The following is a 19,351-nucleotide window of genomic DNA, read 5'->3' as shown; positions in this document are numbered from 1 at the left end:
TCAAATGAATCGCCGATCGAAATATTCTTGTACAACGCAATCATTCCGTCGATTTAATGCAATACTGATTCAACTAATCGACACTTGATTCACTTAATATCTTTCGTGTTTGAGAACTTTTTTCTTATTGTAATGTGTTTTAGAATTGTTGAGTATTCTTTAACAGGAACTTTAATATGATTAATAACTTTATTAGAAATTTGTATGTTTTAATACAAAATTGTTTAGTATTCTTTAGTAAAAGATGTTATCATTTTTTAATGAAATGTTTCTATGAAAGATATTAATGAATATTTACAAGTTAAAATAACAAGACATTGATATTTACTCAATAATATTAAAACTATCAGTGAAGGTTGCACTTACTTTTAAATTAAAAATAAATACTGAAATGAAAAAATAAATGAAAAATACTGAATAAATAAAGAATGAGACATGTTGCAAATATTCTCTGATCGAATAAAAATTATAATTGATAATTTTAATGTGAAAAACTAGAATAACAATATATTCTGTATGTTACGTTTTATGTATGTTGTGCCAGTTAAAGATTGACATAATAATTACAACAATATTAAATTTCAAACACTTGACGAAACAACAAATCTGACGATATTGAATTTGAAAGATTTATGATCAACATGATGAATTTATCAAACGTGCAATAAATGTATATAAAAGTTTACAAATCGTGTTTACGAATGAGACGCCCGATAACGCGAAGAAAATGGCGGAGTCACCATTTTAAACTCGCTTCGTGTAGAAGAAGATGGCTGATTGCATTTAACACGCTGATTGCTGCGATCACCGGTGAGTGGCATCATAAATTTGATATACCACTGGTTGAAGGAAATTAAAGAAAAATAATTATCGGAAGTTCTAACAATAAGGAACATTAATATTATATTAATTTCGTAAGGTACCAATTGTGAAGTTTAAATTAAGGAATGGAAATATCGTAATCAGAATAATAATAATCGCAGTCTGTCATGTGCTACATATCGTTTGTATTGTTGCATATAACGAGTTAATAATTAGCTTATTAATGTCTTATTACACACGTCTATGTTCACTGTGGTAATTAACGTGTTAATTCGTGGCGTTGGTGGACGTTGAATCCGTAGATGGTTTATCTACTGGCAAAGTAGATACAGGCATGCCTAATACGGCACACGGTAGCATGAATTAATAACAACATATCAGATTTATTCTTATTATTTAACATGTTGGCTGTCGTATTGAAAATGGACGTTTTAGTAAGATGTATTGAAACTTTAATTATAAATAGCTAACTTGAAATAAATAATTTTAAAAGCAAAAACAGTTTATTATCGTATTGCAGCTTTCAGTTTTCATCGTCATGCAGATATTACTAACAAAATAGAAATATTATTTAATATTTTGCGTGGCTTTATTTCATTTTAATTTTTATTGTTTTTTATTGATTAAGTATCTACTTATGGACGATTTGTATGGCAGTCAAGGTAATATTTTTATTAATATTAATTTTAATAATATACTTTTATTTTTTGCAGTATTCTTTTTGACCAAACTAAGAATATGGAGATGGTAACTTTCATATTTATTACATAACTCACAAGTAATTCTATTTAAACTCTACAACAGTATGTTACCATTTCTGTGAGAAAATATATTCTTCTCCCATCAACTTTCCTATTAAATAATTAAAAATATCATCTTTACAAAGAGTGAAGTAAACTGCGAGAAATGCCTGAATAGAAGACTATTGAACAATTTCAGCTACCTAATAATTCGGTACTCAAGAATTCATTACGTGAACAGAACCAGTTACAATATTACACTATGTACAACAGTACAATATTAACTATCTATAATAGCGAATTATGTTACACAATAAAGTGTCGCTAAGCAAACCAAAAATTGCAAGAGAAAGCATCGAGTGTCCATCGTTACACCACATCGGTTTCTCGCGTTCCCGATGTTAAACGAGAAAGGCGAATCGTCTGGCCTTTTGCTCGATGCTTCTACGGGCTGCGCATATCTATCTGCACAACAGGGCCAGCAACTCCATCGCAAGAGCGCGATAAAATGCAAGGTAGAAGAAGGACGAGCGAACGAAGACGAGAAGGAACCGTTCGGTAAGAAGGCTGAAGAACGCGAAAAGAAGACAAAAGGAGCGTGGCTGCGATGCTGAAGAGGAGGGAGAGCGAGTAAAGAAAGAGGGGCGACGCAGAGTAGGAGAGGCGAGGGGAGGGTAAAAGGATATTCGTCGTAATTAAGTCCCTCCGCTTCTTCAACTCGATGCGGCACGTTTCTGCAGTGAAACGAGGACATCGAGTTGCACAGTCGAAGAAGGAGGAAGCTCTCGCTGTAGGTGCAAGAGAGAAAAGGACGAAGCCAGCTGAGAAGGAACAGGAGTAGGAGCGAAAAAAGGAGGCACGACGATCGGGCAATAAATAATATAGGAGAAAAAGGCGATCGCCTGCAACATTCTGCTCAAATGTTAAATAGGTATCAATTTAACGTTCGCCAATCGGCGAGCAGGTAGGCGGATCCAGGAGGACAAGGATTGGTCAGAGGCGTCGTGGTAGGCGATGCCGCACGCCGGGACGCCGGGTCCCTGCTCGAGTCGTCGCAGAACCATGGGTAGGGATGAACCATCCGGTTTCTCTGGTTCCCTCACAACGTCCCGTCTCTCTCGTCGTGAACGACCTGGATTCACGTCCCAACTCACCACGGATCCAGTTCCGTACGGGAAACGCTGCCCTTTTTCCAATTATAGTACCACGTGAATCGTTCGCGTCATCCTTCCGTTTCAGTCCGCGTGTTCGTTGTCATTTTTCATTCAGGAATCGATTGCGATATGTCCAGGGATTCCAATCCACCTGGACGTCGAATTTTGCTCGATCGCTGTAGCGCCAGTTTCGTTTCGTTGATCGGGATTTAAACACCCTTGATCCTTCGTCACGAACGATCTAGTTCGATGTTTTGGGATCGACAGTGAACAGTGACTAAATGACAGGCAAATAATAGTGTAGTTGGCTCGGTATGTGAACTTGTGCTACATGGATGAGAGGGAATTATCGGTGTTTTACGAGTGAGCTTTTTAAAACGTCTATTAGAGTGATTATTTTGGTCAAAAACTTGGACGCTACGGTCGCAACATGGCCGTCAAATGGATCGGATCCGATGGACCGAATGTCGGGTGAAGATCATTCAGGACGAACCTTTGTAAACTTAGCAATCGTCTTAGCAATCTTTTATAATTACTAATTCGTTAAGAATTCAGCAGTAGTTATCGGAAAATAGGAGGCGCAGGATGAGCATTCAAAGCGGTTTCCGGTGAACAAGCAACTTGTATAGTTTCAAAACAGTCGGAAACAATTAGGATCATCCGAAGAATTAGTTAGAAGAACCATGTCGGTTCACGGCGACAGCGACGCGGACGCGACGGAGGAGATCAACGTGGACGATTCGGATTCCGGAAGTTGTAGTCCGCACAATTACGCCCACGACAATCGTCGTCTACCGCAGGAGCACTCGGAATGCTCAAATTCCCCTCCGCCGAGTCAAACGAGCTCGAGAACATTGCAAAACGAGTCTCCTAGGAGTCACCCGTTCAGTATAAGTCGTTTACTGGGTGACAATAGGTCCCAGAACCGGAAGAGCCCCTCCTCCGAGGATCTGGACAGCGACAAGGAACGCAAATGGTCCTGGGAAGAGAGCAACAATAACGTGGGCTCGTCGATGACCTTGGACGACGGTAGACGATCGTGGGGCCACGAAATCGAAGAGAAACTGTCCGAGAAGGATGACGACGACACCGGAAGTACCGCTGAAACGCAGACGAACTCTTCGTCGTCGGTTCACTGCACCAGCACGGCGGATTTGTTGGCGCCGTTCAGACTTTTCCCAGCCGGATCGGGACTGATATACACCGGCGGAGGCGTAATCAGGGTCCCTGCCCATCGACCACCCGGTGCTAATGGGACACCAACGGGTGCTCTGCCCGCACAGGCGTTGATACCACCATGGAGTTTACAAGCTCTTCAACATAGCCAACAGCAAGCGGCGGCGGCTGGTCTTCATAGGGCCAGCTTGTTGGCGAACCTTGCAGCACATCCGCTCCAGGGACACCCACACCTGAAGGACAGGTTGGCAGGTAAGAGAATCATGGGACACTGACGAGTTCAACGGAGATTTAGGGTCCCCGATGGGATCGAAAATCTCCTGTCCGGGTTATTATTTATCGTGCGGAACTGTTGATGGGATGGACGTTGATTTATTGCGGTGATGCATATGAAATGTTTTTTGAAACTATTTCCTGATATAACTTTCTAAGTAGGTCGATAGTATTCTGTTGCAAGTTTAGATATCATATACATATAATATCTTTTATATTTGTTACAACTGGATTACGGATGTTCGTGTATGTATGATTTGAAGTCTGCAGAACGTAAATAGATTATGTGTACAGTTTATGAGGTCCACAAATTATGGATTTAATGATTTAGATTTATTTCGTAGACTTTAATATGTTGTGCATGTATGAACATCTGCAGGTTAGATACAAAGCATTAGTTTCTTCAGCAAATAAAATTTGTATATTGCTGTTATACAGAGTGTATTGCAGTTATGTATAGAGAGTCTCAATTGAGTTTGAGTGATTACATTTCAGATTTTATATGAATTTAGAATTCAGATTATGCACGTTGTAAAAATTTGTATAGAGTGTTAGGGAAATGAATAAATGTTCTTTCAAGTACTTTGGGGAACATTTTCAGTAAGTAATAATCCCAAGGATATATTAATAATGAATTTTTATGAAACTATATGGCATAAATAAAAATACTGCACAGTAGAGGTTCAATTATCCCAATTATAGGTGATTTATCATAATTTTTAATTTTACTAAATGTTTAATTTTTAACTTTACAATATTCCCCAAATTTGCAGTTTTAAATTTTATCATATACCTCAGATTAACAATTCTAAATTTTATCATATATGTCAGGTTAATAATTTTAAATTTGATCACATATCCCGTGTTTATAATTCTAAATTTTACCACATTCCTACTTAGTGATTTATAGTGATTTGCATGTTTGTCCAAATGGTTCTGAATATACGATATATCCAGCTGATATGTTTAGAAGAGGTTTCTCGAAAACAGGGTAATTATGCGTCGCATAGGAAGCAACTTTCCTTATCAGCTGTCCAACATTTGTTTTGATCGTTAATTAGCATGTAGACACGTTTGAGGATAGCTAATTTCATTTGTCTTTTTTTGCTCCCTACTACGTTACGCACAGTATCACTTTGCGTTAATTAATCACGAGAACAAGTAAATTTACTTAAAGATGGAAACAGAGTAATAAACTTTATAATGTATTCGAAACACGAGCTGTGGCTAATGGTGCGTTTCTAAAATAATTACAATTAAGAATTTACGCCATTGGCGTAAGTAAGTAGGGGATAAAGTCGCTTTCCTCTACAATGCACTGTGATCCGCATCGAATTAATTGATACAACGCTTGGAAATATATTGCGTGATTATAAAACGCATGGTGATATAACACGTGGTAATTTAACGCACAAATATGTAACACGAGAAATAACTAACACATAACTATTTAACTTGTGACGAATTAAAGTAGCGTTATACAACGCGTGGTGATACGTAGCGATATAACGCGAGGCGATCTAACGAGTAGCGATATAACGTGTGGTGAAATAGCGCATAGCAGTTCAGCGTGTAGTAATATATCGCGATGATTTAATGTGTAGAAATTCAATATATGGCAATATAATTCGTGGAGGTTTAACGCGAGGTGATATAACATGTAGTTATACAGTTCGTGGCGATTTAACGGGTGGTGGTTTAATACGTAACTATACAACTCTTATCGATTTAACGTGTGAAAATTTAACGCGCAGAAATTTAATGAGTAGCTATACAATTAGAGGCGATATAACGCGTGGTAATTTAACGCGTTGTTATACAGCTCGTGGCGATTTAGCGCGTGGTGATTTAATGCGTAGCTATACAACTCGTGTCGATTTAACGCATGAAAATGTAACGCGCAGAAATCTAATGATTAGCTATTGTATAATCAGTGGCGATATAACGCGTGGTAATTTAACGCGTTGTTATACAGCTCGTGGCGATTTAACGCGTGGTGATTGAATGCGTAGCTATACAACTCGCGGCGATTTAACGCGTGGTAATCTAACGCGCAGCTATACAACTCGTGTCAATTTAATGCGCAGAAATCTAATAAGTAGCTATACAATTAGTAGCGATATAACACGGAGTTATACAGCTCGTGGCGATATGACGCGTGGTGATTGTATGGTAACGTAACGCGCAGCTATACAACACATGGCAATTTAACGTATCGCTTACATAACTCAAGGCGATTTAACGCGTGGTGATATAACGTATAGTTATCTAACACGTAGCTATACTCGAACAATGCGTGTAGAATTATTGCATAGTAATCTAATGCGTAGTATTACGAGGGGTGATTTAATGCGTGGTAATTTAGCACATATAATGCGTGGCGTATTAATGCGTGGTGATATAACACATAATAATCTAACGCGTAGCTATACAACATGATAGCAATTTAATGCGTGGTGATTTAACAAATGCTAATCTAACATGACATTATACAGTGAATGGCGATTTAACGCGTGGCAATTTAAGACATAATAATTTAAATATAGTATAATCGTTAATTAAATCAGTTCTCAAAATTTAAATCAGTTTCATCAAAATTCATTTCTCGTTTATTAAATTTTGTGCTAAACTTATAGTATAGGTATACAAAATGGCAACTTTGTTAAATATTTAACTCTTTACGGAACTCGTCAAGGCGACGGATTTTAGATATTTGATTTTCAATTACGAAAATTATTAAGAAGCTTTTGTCAAAATGTATTTTAATCTTCATCAAGATAAAAAATGTATAAGTTATGAATTGATGGTTTTTAACGAACTGACTGTTTTTATCGGACGATTACAAAGTTATACAAAAATACAAAGTGAACAAATTAAGCGTTCGTAAGAAGAGTGTCTTAAAATTTCCAACAATAATCAATTATTTGTTTATTTTTATAATTTTAATTTTACATAAGTGGTCATTAATCAGTTAACTGTGGCGATCTTTTTGCAAAGCGCGTACCAGTGTGTGTCGCGATAATCAAGCGATGACATAAATTCTTAGCTCTCAAGAATTTATGAATCCATTTCAAATCATTTACATTTTATATTTGTTTATTTCATTTCGTATTGACCTCTAAACATTTTAAACATATTACAATTTACGAATATAATTTAGTTTTCGCCAAAATTACAATTTAAATATTAAATTGTAACAAAATTTTTTCGAGTGACGGATACAGTCGTCATGATACAAAATTCTGCCACATCTCCATGACGGATATAGTCGTCAAACACACTTAACTGGTTAAACATCCATTCTAGGGTTAAACGCGAGAATTGTTAAGTTTCATCATAGACCTTGTTCGTAAACCACGTTCTGTCAAATTGACTATAACAATTCCATTATTATTCTTTAGTTACGTGAGTTTCATCTGTGAAACAGTAGAGAAATGAGTTCGAGTAGTGTAAACTGTGGTTTCCGTTTTGATGCTCCATGATCGTAGACTGTGAATAATGGAGATTTTAATGCGTGCGATTGCCGCTGTCATCGGGCAAAGGAACAGCACGTGTATACATTATTCATACTTTAATCACTGTAGATATAATTACTTTTTAAAATAAGTGATAATTACAAATGGGTAATTATAATTTTGCAAAATATTCATTATTTATTTTGGCGCGTTGAATGGGGTGCATCGATAATTGCATAACAAACTCAACTCGTTGTAATCATATGAGTACGTATTTTCAATTATGAAATAAAATTTCAGTTCAAATATGAAATAAAATATTTTAAAATATTATGTGATAGATATCTTTTAGTATAATAGATATTTTTTGTTATAATACAGTAGATATTTTTTTCATAGCTTCATTTAGGTCTGTGAATGTAGATATGAGCAAAACTCGTTTTGTAATTATAGCTGATACTTATTTGTAGATAATCGTATTGTTTAATGAATTAGAAACTATTTGCACTGATTCTTTAAAATAATATACCGAGGGTACGAGTTTTCAGTTTGTTGTTGAATTTTTCTCTTCAAGTGAACAGAAATTTAAACCTTATTCCTTGTTCTCAATTTTTTGTTCTTGTTTAAAATAAACTGTTAATAAAATATTGATGTCACAAGCTTAAATTTACATTTTCATTCGACTTTAGTTTTATATTAATGTTACATTTATTTGTGATTAGTGTTTTAGTTCATATGTACATACAGTTTTAGTTTTGTATTAGTGTTATTGAAAGCTGTTTCCACTGCGACATTTAATGTTTAACAGTATCCCTGGAATATTTAACAATATTCCTGCGTTGACTGTTGCAATGGTCAATAGTGACCTACTTCAGATTTAACTAAATGAAATATGTAAGCCTTTAAATTAATATTATAGGAGCTCGCACATGAAACTTTCTGTGAACTTTAATGTTGCATATTGATTTTGTGATTTTATTATTTGTACCATTAGTTTATTGTCTCTGTCTGGAAAATACTAATTCTAGTATTAAGAATGTTATAGTATTAAACAAAAAAACTAAATCTATCAAATATTACTATCTACTAATATTTTACAGTAATAGTACTTATTCTGATATCAATTTTTAAACATGTTATTTTAATGCTAACAAATATTAATTTCAATAAAAAAAAAACTAATAATTTTGCAGTTTAAATGCTATACATATTAGGTAATATAAAACAGAATTTATAATCATAAAAATTTGTATTAAAAATGTCATAAAACATGTATCTTATGTTATCACATATTTTTTAATATAATGTTAAGAAACTATGGTTCACCTTTTTTAAAGTCAATCAAATCAATCAAAGTAATAAACATAATTCTATTATTAATCTGCTAATAGGTAACATAAAATGGAACTTACAATTGTAAAAGTTGAAAACGACATAAAATATATATCTTATGCTATCACATATTTTATAACATAATGTTAAGAAACTACGCTTCCTCTTTTTTTAAAGACACTCGAATTAATTAAGATACTAAACGTTCGCATAATTATAAAAACACTGGTTTAAACGAATGCAGGCCTGACACATTACGTGGACAATTTGGATGTATAATTTTAGGATTTCTTAAATGATGCCATAAAGATAAATTTTATTATGCATATAATTAATCAGAATGTTTCTTTTCTGTGTGGAGATTCTTGTGAGGTGAATAACCTGCACATTTGTTACACGGAGATTCTGATAATGATCGATGATATATAATAATAAATTGGGAAATAAAATTGAAAAATTAAGTATATCTGTCATTTTAAGTTGGACTTGATTAACTTGAAACAGTACAAAAATATATGTATACATATAACAAGTTGTAAAATACAAAAATGTACAAAATTGGAACAAGTAAAAAATAATAGGAGAGACAGGAACATGTAAAAGAGGAGAAACGAAGAAAAGTACAAACGTGAAATAAAAGTAAAAAATGGAAAAGAAGTACAAAAATATAAAAAGGAGGAAGGTGCAAAAATAAAAAAAGAAAACGGAAGAAGAAAAGTAGAAAAATAGAAGAAATAATAGCATATCAAGAGTACACAAAGGAACATAAAGAAATACAGAATTACGAAAAACAGAAAAATACAGAAATGCAGAAAGTAGGAAAATGAACTTTATGATTTACAGAGTATATGTGGAGAAATACAAAATCACGAAAAACATAAAAATACAGAAATGCAAAAATTAGAAAAATGAAAAAATATAAATACAAAAGATTGAGAAAGTGTAGAAAGATACACAAAGTAGAAAAGTACAGTAATACAAAAAATAGAAAAATACAAAAAAAGAAAGAAAAATATTTTTCTAACTGGCTCAAGTGTCCCACCTCCTTAACAATTTATTTTATAACACTTATATTTTATAACATTACAAGAACATTATTAACATGCTAACCGTTACAGCGAAAAACAGCAACTATACATATTTCAAAGCGTTATAACAATAATTATTCAAAGTACCTTCGATTCGTTTTTCAAACTAACACTTTAATATTACTATATTCTATGGAATGAATACCGCTTTTTGAACTAATAAATACAAAATAATAACTATAATATTATATTCTTTCTGATATTATATCAATATCAAGAGAATAAGTGTGAAAATTTTTACAATGCATGACGATAAATTGCCACATCTGAAGCTGTAATTATTACACGGTATAGTAAACAAAAATAGAATAAAGAATTCTAGTGTAGAAAGTTGCAAATGAAAGTCACGCATACGTGACACCATCTATTAAAATGCTAAGATTTCCACTAGTTGGTCTCCGTAATTAATGTTGTATTTATGTTACTTAAGATACAGCTTACAGATTTAATTTCAAACTCCTCTTCATTCTCATTCCTAACTTCTTTGTTCTTTAGATATTGTTTCTCAATTTGCATATGAAGGTTTCTTGTTTATGAACTTATATGGTTAATTTTTGTTGATGCATTGTTGATGCATAGACGATGAAATTGTCTATTGTTGTTACAGGGTTAAAATATCTTATTTTTTCTAGAGTGGCTATCGAATTAGGACCACATACGAAAATTTCACTTTTACGGCTATAACATTATGTCATATATGGAAAGTTGTCTTAGGTCATGCAAAATTATAACTAAATACGTTGATAACAATATATACATAACAATTTGTTACTATCGTAATAATAAATTGTGTGATGAGTGATTAGGGGCCGTGCGTTTACGTTAGGCTTGAGTATCGATAGCGCGTGACGTGAAATTTGAATATCATAGAAAATGTCTGCCTACTCAAAAGACTAGTTTACAACTCTCCAACCACGATATCTGAGTTGAAAAGAATTACAGATATTTGGGAAAATAATGAAAGCAAAGAGTGGAAATACAAGATATTAACATGTGTTAATAATGTTATGTACAGTAGTAGTATCATGTTAGTAGCTAATAAATTATATCATTACAATTTGAACATTTAATTTTACGGAAAACGTGAAAAATGCTGAAAATTTGTAGTGATCTTAATTCAATGTCCAGGGATCGTATATTCATGAATACAAAACTAAAGTAGGTTATTATACAGATAATTTACAATTGATTCTATAATTTAGTTCGTAAATCTTTCTTATTCAAAATTTAACATTTGTGTTTTATGTCATAACTGTTGCATTAGGTTTTAGAATTTTAAATATACAGTACATTAAGAAATGATAAATGGTTTTAAATGATGTTTACTTATTGGGAAATGTCTAATAATCTGAGAAAGTTACGATGTGATTGCGATATGCACGTAAAAATAATAACATCGAACATTTATATTGTAAACTTAATTAAGTAGATAAAAACGTGTAAAAATAATGTAAGATATAATATTTGTCAAAATAATTTTATTTAAATTGTAACAGAGGATGTAAGAGTACTTATATACTAAAAAGTGTTACAAAATTCGAAAAAAATTCTCTGCAAGGATAAAATACATTAAAATAATCAAATCAATGATTCACACTTTGCACCTAATTAATTTAATATAAACATATAAATGTCATCTAAAATATAATATACAATAAAGAATTGGTTATTTATAATATGATAGAGTATTACCTATCAAAAGTGGCACTAAAACTCAAGAAACTAATTTCAAAGCGCGAGTGTAACGTATAAATATAAACAAATAAACGATCCATATTCTGTACATATCACCAATTCTGTATGTAAAGGTATTTTCAAATATCTACAGATGGTAATTTGTATTTAAAAGATTTGCATTTTTAGAAGATTGAAAATTAGGAAATAATTGAAGAATAACAGCATCTACGAAGGACGTGTGGCGAACAGTTTAGTTCCGGTTTGCAAGATTTATAGAACAGCCAAAAATAATAAATGTCTACTTTTTCTTAGTTACAGTATTTCAAGCTTAATGAATAAAACCATCTGTTAAAGATAGACTCCAAAGTGTTAAGTCGATGAGAGGTAAAGATAGAACATTTTTTAACAGAACGTAATGGTTCTTGATATAGAAAAATCAATCATCTGCATATAAATATAGATTTCTTCATAATAAATAGGAAAATCTGATTGCACTTGTAGGTTGTTAGGTACAATGTATTTCGTAATTTCTTTTTATGAATAAAATGTTGAATATAAGAAAAATAAGGAAGTACGTCTTTAGCGACGGAACATATGCACTACACTTTCAAATTTAGGAATTTGTATAGCTGGAAATTTTCATTATACATTGTCAAGTTTATAAATTACGTTAATGAAGTTACAAATTTTCAAATTCACAAGTTCATAAATTCGTGAATATAGAAATTTAGATAGTACCGAATTTACATACTTTTTAATTCACAAAATTTGTAATTGAAAATTTAGAAGTTTCCAAATAACCACATTTTCAAAATTACAAATTTTCAAGATTACATGTTTTTATCGTATTTTGCTTAAAAATAATTAAGCACACATATGCACACATTCAAAATGAAATAAAACACTTAAAGGAACGCGTAAAGAAAATATACAAACGACAAATTTTTGACAAAATATTTTCATAATTATTAGTAACAAATCGTATTATTCAATTTAGTTTTTAATGAAACTATTCATCGTTAATAAGAAAAGAGCTGAAAGTTAAATTTCATTTTCCTTTAATTCATTTTTTCATGTTAATACATTACACTTGTATGTATATTGTTCACTTTTTGCAATAACTCAGAGATTTTCAAATCTTTCATCAATTTTAGGGCGTGTAAAATATCGTTACATAAAAAATAATTAGGTTCTATTCCAACGACTATGGTATACAAAACGTTCGCGTGAAACAACATTAATAAGTATATTACGTTACATCGCGGTTATGTTTATGCTCATGTTATGTCGTTAGATAAAACGTTGCGTATAGTAACATTTCATAAGAAAACATCAATAAATCCATCTAAATATCTAATAAGCCATTTCGGTTTCGGTAAACAGATTATAGGATACCATTCCACTTCGAGAGGTCCCAAAATAACTGATATTAGTATAAGTAGCCACAATACAAAATTACTTCGATTCTGAATAAATAAAACAAAAATAAATTTCATCGCACCATTGTGGAAAAAATGTAACATACAGTAAAAATTAAAAAATAAAATTATAAAAGCCATTTCGATTGGCATAGTAGTTCTAGTATTAATAAGTAGAGGGTTAAATACAGCTTACCATATATCTTTACAAATATAAAGTAACATACAGTAAGAATTTTAAAATGAAATTATAAAAGCCATTTCGACTGGTGTAATAGTTCTAGTGTTAATAAATAGAAGGTTAAACACAGCTGACCACATATCGTAACACAAACAAGAAAACAAAGTAAAGAATCATACGAATGACAAATACATGGCTAAATACTTTCACATTTATGATTGACAACCCCTATTATGTTAAGTAGTTTTCAACGAGGCAGTCAATAAAGAAAGGGTAAAACACATTTGATCGTGTATCTCTGGAGCGACGTTCACGAGGACGATAGTCACGCGTATAGTCGATGTTAATTATGAATTGCCGGGAAATTATTCAGCCTTGCCGTCGTCAGGATCAGTTAGAACCGAATCCGTCGAAAACACGTGCACGTGTGTGTAATGGGTGTATGTGTGCACGGTTGGTCGCCGGTATGACATTTTAATGGCGTGCAGACAAGTTGAAGTCTTCACGTTCCTCCGAACCCGCTCGATAAACCCTCGTCCTGTGTGTGTTTCTCGCTTTTTCGTGTGGATAACCGCCCGTGGCTTTGCTAAAAAGTGACGAGCCTCGGAACCAGTCCCGAGCAATGAACCGTTGCCTTTTATCTAACCCACGTTTCCGCTAACGAGACGCGTTAGTTAATTCGACTCGGTTTGCTTGATAGCGGCGTACGCGGTAGCTGAATCGTCCATCTCTTTCCGAACTAACCTTCGTATCCACCGATATTAATCACTGTTTCTCGGTATTTTGTTTAGTGCCACTTTAAGAGCTTAGTTCCTTTCTAATTTCTAACTGCTTTGTATGAGTAGTCTCCTTTGGACGAGGAGTAAATATTCGGCAAACCTCAATTACCAAAATTTTATTATTGCAATAAGCCAAAATTTCCAATATTGAGACTCTGTAAAATATCCTTTCCTTAAAAAATTTCATTTACAATGTATATTGACTTTATTGGATACAAATATCCTCATAGACATTAATATAAAATCGTAATAAATTTTACACAACTTTCAACAATCGTTTAATTGCAGCTAATGGTTTATACGTGTCATTGTGATGTACATAATTCAGAGTAGTTTTAACTGTTAATACCTTTTAAACAATTATCCATTTATCTCTAAAATGGATTACATGAATATTCGGATAAACATTCTCTATAAGTTTCATAAAAGGTTAAGCCTAACACTCGGTCCACATGTCCACATTTCGTTTAAGTTTGCCACTTCGTACAGTTCTCACGATCTTCCTAGTCGTTTCCTAGACTAATTCCAAAAAACAATCCCCTAATCTTTCACGTAACAGTTACAAAGAAGGCGCGACTTAAACGCGGCACCTCGTCGCTCGTTTTTGACATTTCAGCCCTTAATTCTACATTTCGGTCCAGGGCGAGGGGAAAATTTCAGCCGTCTAAAATGTTTCCGACCAATTATCGTAAAAGTTGTTCTATAAAACTTCACCGGGATTATACGGAACCGTCGAACACTTCGGTGGTTAGAGGCAGCACAAGGCAATTTACGTTCAGAGAAACAATCTTGCAAATTTGACAGAGGATCATTTCTCTAATTGTGAGCCAAAGACTCGAGCCTCCGGGCAGTAGCGTGTAAGATGAACATTCTAAAGAGCAGAAACAGGATCCTTACGAAATGCAACGTGTTTGTCGAATTTAAGTTGTGCATTGATTGTATGCTGCATCTTAGTCTTCCCTAGGGGAAAGGTGACCCTGTCATTCGATACTCGAGAATTTCTGTTATGCTTCAAATAGGGATGTAATGTGTGGACAGACTTGGGAACATATGTAGGAACAATTTTGAAAATTGTGAGAAGTTAAAAAATGGACTTATGTACTAACGCTACACCCATCATAAACACTTGATTTGAAATTAATTTCTAGATTCCACTAATTTCTTGATTTATTATAAACTTCACGAGTTAGATTCAATTTTAAATAAATTTTCTTCATTGTATATGTATATGCACATCATTATCATTATTATTATAAATAACTATCATGCTACATTTTTCACTGCAGATTTTAATACGTCAATAAACAATTTACGTTAAAGTTTACAAGCACATTGAATTACAAAACAAAATTAAAGAAAAAAATTAATTTTTTCATGCTATTACCATACTGAATATAAAGTGCAGAAATATTTCTTTCACAGTGTCGAATCTGCAATTACCTTATGTGTGGAGGTAAGATTGAGATTTAATCGAGTGCAATTAAAATAACACGCATACGTACGTGATTGAGTTACGCAGGGTAAGATAAATCGCATGTTTCTCACAAGTTTTCAAAGCGGATGTCTTCAAGCATGTCAGGTGTGAGCGCACCTTCGGTATTGCCAAACCTGTGTCCATAAAAGGTACAACAATTTGGTTCTCGCAGGCAAAAAGGGCGAACCGTGTTTGGGATTCGATGGCACGTAGGGTGAAATCGCTGGCACCTGTATACACATTAAAATTTGTCTTAAACGATTTCGTTAACATGATTTATTGACGTTGATTTGATCACTGTTATACTTGTTGACATTGATGTGATCGAATTTATATTTAGTGACATTTATTTGATCAAATTTATATTTCTTTGTATTGATTTGATTATATTTATATTTGTTGACATTAATTTGATTAAATTTATATTTGTTGAAGTTGATTGAATCGAACTGATCTTTCTTGACATTGATTTGATGAGAAGTGTGATCATTTACATAATTGACCTTCAAGAGTTAATTTTGCAATTATAGATCAGTAGGACATAAAAGAAGCAAAAAAGTAATATTACCAATATTTTTAAATTTGTAAGAAAGCAAACTTTTAAATATCTTCACTTAGGCCATTATCAAAATAAACTCATTGTCATTCAGAGAAATCTTACACCCTGTACGTTGTAAATATAAGTTCCAAATACTGTATGTCCTAAATATATAGAAGCATGATATAAATTTTCATCAATTATTTCTGTCTACCTTTAATAACAATCAAAATAACTTGAATGTTCAATTTAAATGGAACACTAAGGATTCTTCCATACTATTCAAGTTTTGATTATTTGATGTAGGCTCGCGCTATATCACCATGAATTTACCATATTTGAAATAGGTAGCTCAAAATAAATCTGGGCCAATAACAAGTCATAGTCTAAACAATCACTCAAAATAAACTGAACGAATTAAGTTTAATACAGATAGATAAGTTATAGTTAAAAGAGTGACTCACAGAGCAAACACTATTTCACCGAGCCATCGCTAGAGCAACGAGCATCAGCTTTCCATCCGGTCGTAACTCGTTTTCGATTTGTTGGTTCTCGGAACCGATTGCACTTAAAACACTCCGTGATTCCGGCAATTTGACCGATGTGTTCGCCACAGCAAACCAGACATCCACTTCGTTGCATATCTCCTCGAGGAAGATTCTAATCTGTAAGATATTGGGTCCCGTTGGTTGGCACCGCGACAGAGGTCGATCGGAAGGGAATAAATCGCGGAAACGTCGAAGGTAGAAGAGTCGTAGAAGGGTGTCGAGGTAAAAGAGAGTAAAATGGACGTGTAGTAGAGTCGGAGTTGCCTGGGGCAGAAAATAACCGGGTACCAGGAACAGAGAAAAAAGGCATCGCGTGACCGAAAGCTGAAAACCAGAATCCCGCTGCCGCTGCAGCCGTCTCGAACCCCAATGCTTCGATGAAATCCTCGCCACTTTGTGTGTATACACCAAGTAGAATCACGTGAATACTTCATGGTGTTGTGTAAGTGTATATTTCACGGATTGTCCGGTCGTTTTTTAATTTTCGAGGGTACTGTTCCGGTAGCAACGCTGTCAGATACACTCGGCTACCGAATCGGAACTCCCACAGTGAGGATCGATCTTCGTGATCGAAGGACGAATATGTTCTTTGCGTGTTTAACCTTTTCTGTTATTGCGTAGTGATTTTCTTCGCGTTTCGACGGAAATCATATCGTCGTGGTAATTAGAAAAATTTGGGATGTGAGATTTGTGGTGATTGGAGATACGTTTGGTGTTAACTGGATTGGTTATTGATGTGTAACGTATAAGATATCCAGAAAGGTTGGAAACAAATTTGTACTATATTATGAAGTTCGTATAAACGTGTGTCTGAAATGTTTTATTGGAAAGATGTAAGCGTTTATAAATCTGAGGGCAAACTTCGAGTGACAATTTGTTGCACAGAATTGTATATGTATTATGATTCTCAGTGACAGTAATTGCTTACCTGAATATGGGGATGTATTCAAAATGTAATTACTAATAATTACTAATGTAAGTACAATACAGTTGGAATGCTTGAAAGAGTTAGTCAATCACTCATTAGACAAATGGATCCGGGGTTTATTCAAAGGGAAGAATTTTAAAACATTTTACTGTAACTTTTACGATAAATCGTAAGTATATTTGAAAGCGTATATCTTTTCAATAAATCATTTTTGGACATAAATTTATATGAACTTTTTTCATCTATTGCACCTCTGTAATGCGTTGTATAAGTTTGGTTTCAATCTTCTTGCAGTTGTCTTTATTTAGTCGTTATTTTTCTAATTTGCAGTTGTTTTACAGATTTTTACATACATACAAATGCTTATAGATGTTAATTAGATGTAGTGGAAAATACTGTTATGTGATGAAGGGAAATACTGATTTTATAATAATTTTATGATTAGCAATTATCGATAAAATTAATATCTGTTACACACGATAATCTTTTTATAGTATGTAATAAGGTCATAAATGTCTTTCTGATTTAATTTTAAACATAAACAGTTTCTCTTTGATAATCCTCTATAGTTTTTTTTGAAAGATTTATTTTAAATTACATTTACTTTAAATTTCTTGGTAATTTTACGCATATTCATAAATATATGGAAATTAATATCATTTTATGTCTGCAATTTGGATTTATCTGAGTGAAGTTGATGCGTTTAAAGATAAATTAATCGGAACAAGTTTGGCTTAAGGAAAAAAGAGTCGTATGTACAGATGTAACTATTAATATTAATATCAGTAAACATCGATAGTATCGACGTTAAATATTATAAATATCCAAGATAAACATTCATAATATTGAAATATTATGGATAATTATAGTGATAATATTGATACGATATTGTTAGATATTGTAAAATATTACTAAACCCACCAATATAGAATTTTTCAAAATTTTAAAATTAAATACATCAATTTCCACATGTGCAATATTTCAAATTTGCAATGAGTTATATCTTTAAATTCTAAAATTCGAAAGTTATTAAATACCTAAATCCTAAACTCATTAAAATTCCAACTTTTGAAAAATTTGTAAAAAATTTCTAAATTTTCAACTTTGGGGATTCTCAAATTTTTCAATTCTCTTTGCAAATGTCTAAATTTGCAAATTTGCAAATTTGCAAATCTATAAATTTTCAAATTTACAAATCTACAAATGTCCAAATATATAAATTTCCAATTTCTCACATTTAAAAATTTTAAATATGTAAATTTAGTAGTTTCCAAATAACTATGTTTCGAAATTCCCATACATGAATTTTAATATTTCCAATTTTCCAATTCCTTGATTCCCAAAATTTTCAAATTTGGAAGTACCTAAATTTTTTTTAAAACTTCCAAACTTTTTGGTTTTAAATGATAAGTATTAAAATTTTTGATTTACAAACATTTAAATTTAAAACGTTTAGGTATATAGGGATTTCATGAAATTTATAAATCTAAATATTTAAGAATTTCAGAATTTAGAAAGTTCGAAACTTGAAAATTTAAGAATTTGGTATTTAGATATTTGAGAATTTGATATTCTGGATCATTTACGTTGTTTTCTACTGAACATTTCTTTGACACATTTGTGCCTCAGTCTTTTTATGTATCTAGTCAATAACAATTAAAAAAATAACATATTATTTTGTTATTTACATTTTTTAATTAAAATACCAAAAAATAACTATCAATTTAACATACCAGTAAAGTAACCTAAATGTCATTATGTAGTGTCA

The 19,351-nt window shown here is 32.6% G+C and overlaps 1 protein-coding gene across 4 annotated transcripts in view; it reads left to right on the top strand.

Annotated features, from left to right (window-relative positions):
* Positions 1–2,623: 2,623 nt before the first annotated feature.
* C15 (homeobox protein C15) overlaps positions 2,624–19,351 on the top strand; it is a 65,542-nt gene continuing 48,814 nt past the window's right edge. For all 4 annotated transcript variants that reach the window (XM_076531603.1, XM_012291657.2, XM_076531604.1 and 1 more), the window contains exon 1: positions 2,624–4,144. In XM_076531603.1, coding sequence (XP_076387718.1) covers positions 3,400–4,144 — 745 coding nt within the window. In that variant the 5' untranslated portion in view covers positions 2,624–3,399. The remainder of the gene's footprint in view (positions 4,145–19,351) is intronic.

Source organism: Megachile rotundata, chromosome 5 (genome assembly GCF_050947335.1).
Source record: "Megachile rotundata isolate GNS110a chromosome 5, iyMegRotu1, whole genome shotgun sequence".
NCBI lineage: Eukaryota > Metazoa > Arthropoda > Insecta > Hymenoptera > Megachilidae > Megachile > Megachile rotundata.
This window is presented reverse-complemented; position numbering and strand designations above follow the sequence as displayed.